At 32.6% G+C, this 2,153-nt stretch overlaps 1 protein-coding gene across 2 annotated transcripts in view; it reads left to right on the top strand.

The window, feature by feature from the left end:
* Positions 1 to 2,103, top strand: part of LOC117124186 (adhesion G-protein coupled receptor D1-like) — a 3,837-nt gene extending 1,734 nt beyond the window's left edge. For both annotated transcript variants that reach the window (XM_033270341.1, XM_033270342.1), the window contains exons 2-4: positions 49 to 149; positions 655 to 823; positions 1,973 to 2,103. In XM_033270341.1, the coding sequence (XP_033126232.1) occupies positions 49 to 149; positions 655 to 823; positions 1,973 to 2,026 (324 nt within the window). In that variant the 3' untranslated portion in view covers positions 2,027 to 2,103. The remainder of the gene's footprint in view (positions 1 to 48; positions 150 to 654; positions 824 to 1,972) is intronic.
* The last annotated feature ends 50 nt before the right edge of the window (positions 2,104 to 2,153 follow it).

Genomic DNA, 2,153 nt, shown 5'->3' with positions numbered 1-2,153 from the left:
GTTAATTATCTTAATTTAGTGGATTAACATTGTGATTTCCTATTTTAGCTTATTTCAATACAGTTAATAATGGTGGCATGGAAGACATCTAAAATGCTCAACAGTTCTGTACAACCAACAGGCATGCAATTAAATACAAAACGGTCAAGGTATCTACAAAAACAATTAATGAATAAATATACAGTATATACAAACAATTATATAAATACTATATAACGTTTATGGCGCCAAAAAGTATGGCCTTTCACGTTTTGTATAAGTATTCATTACCTACTAGCCGAGTACGTAAATAATTTTCCTTTTTAGTCCTGGAGCTCAGAATATACTGTAGAAAATGAAAATATAAAGTTCTTTGCTCCTTTGTAATTAACTTAATAGTGGTGTTACTAGAAATGCTCATTCAAATATTGTTTTTCCCTTACATTTCCCACCTAATGGACCTTTCTTTTAAGCACCCATTGTATATTTTTGCTCAGGTCCGAAAAAACCACAACGTAAACACGCGCGTATTTATGGTCTCGATCTAATTCGTCAGCTCACCTTCACACCACTTAACACAAATTTATGTATTACCTTTCCATGTTTTTGTCCTAGTGAGTACATAATGTTAATATATTGATTAAATGAAATGTTATTGTCTATATACCTTTTTAGAAGCGTCGGAAATTCGTTCATACCGTTAGTGGCAGTGTTTGGTGTAACATGGATTATTGGCGTTTTCGTAGCTATTCAAGACACACCTGCATTTGATTTAATATTTGTTGTTGTGAACGGGCTCCAAGGTTTCGTGATTTTTCTTTCTCAACTTCTTTGCAGTAAACAGGTAAACGTCTCTTACTATATCATTACATTTTTATAATCTTTACATTGATTCTGAATTTCATTGTAAAACATATTTAAACACGTTATATCGTCATTGCGGACTTATAAAATCCGCATACGCTATAAAACTAAAAGAAAATGCATACTTTTGGAGTCCGTACTGAGCCCAAAAAATCCGCAATGAAAATATAACGTGTTTTTAAATGCCAAAGAAATGCTACATTTAGTATTTAGTTTATGTGCCTTATTTTTTATTGCTGTCCTCATGGGAAAATTACATTAACTGGCAGTACACTTAAACAATTTGAGCCCACTTAAAAAATATATAACAAAAAAAAAATAGCATTTCGAAGATGTTTTGAGTCAGAAAATTTAATAGGAATAATATTTGCCCTAACTGAATGCTCAGTATGTTCCCAAATGCTAGCGAAAACAAATCGCAAGTGGTTCGGGTGTCATCGAACCCACGACCTTCAGATAACAAGCTTAATGTCATAACCACTAAGCCACTGTGCGTACGTTTAATGTCTAGGAGTTGAATCTGAATCCAAGTTAGCAGCTGGGTTTGAAATACTTTTGCGATGATGTTGCGGAATAAATTCCCTAATTCGCGTGTAATACTACGAAAATTGTTTGTTTGATCTTTTAAAAATGAGTTATTCAAAATTTAAAAAAAAAAAACAAAAAAAACACGCTAAATGGTAAATCGAATCCAACTTTCCCGATTACGCTCGAGACAACGGCGCTAACGACTATAATGAAAACAGTGTAGTGACAGTATAGCGATTTATGTAAAATCGGCCTTAAATGTCTAAAATCAAATCAGATTGATATTTATCTTATTTGCAGTCGGTAGCACATTTGATGATTTTGATGCCAATACGCAAATCAGCACATACGCTGCGAGTTTCTTATTCTCCAAGCTACACCTTTGCCTTTATTTGAGAAATTATATTTTTGTGTGGATGTATTATGGTGTATTCAAATTTTAGTACAAATACAATGAACCAGCCTATTAAGGCGATAGCAGGCATAACCACAAACCAATACTTTCTAAAAAATGAAACACTTGATTTCAAATTAATTAGGCCTACCAGTAGTGTATTTTCAAAATATATCATTAATATTCTTCTTTCTTCATTATACCTAGGTTCGTAATGCATGGAATGAACACAAAGATCGCGTCAGTACCAGGACATTTTAAACGACTATTCGCATTCAAATTGAAGAATGGAAATCAAAACTTAGTTTTTTTAACACTGTAAAGTTTTGACGTAAAAGGCATTATTAAAATTTAATTGCCTACTGTACTCAAAGACATCAAGAGTCAT

Source organism: Anneissia japonica, unplaced genomic scaffold (genome assembly GCF_011630105.1).
Source record: "Anneissia japonica isolate Jap-2015-1 unplaced genomic scaffold, ASM1163010v1 scaffold502_len386481_cov162, whole genome shotgun sequence".
Lineage (NCBI taxonomy): Eukaryota > Metazoa > Echinodermata > Crinoidea > Comatulida > Comatulidae > Anneissia > Anneissia japonica.
Note: the sequence above shows the minus strand (reverse complement) of the source record. Positions and strands in the feature narration are given on the sequence as shown.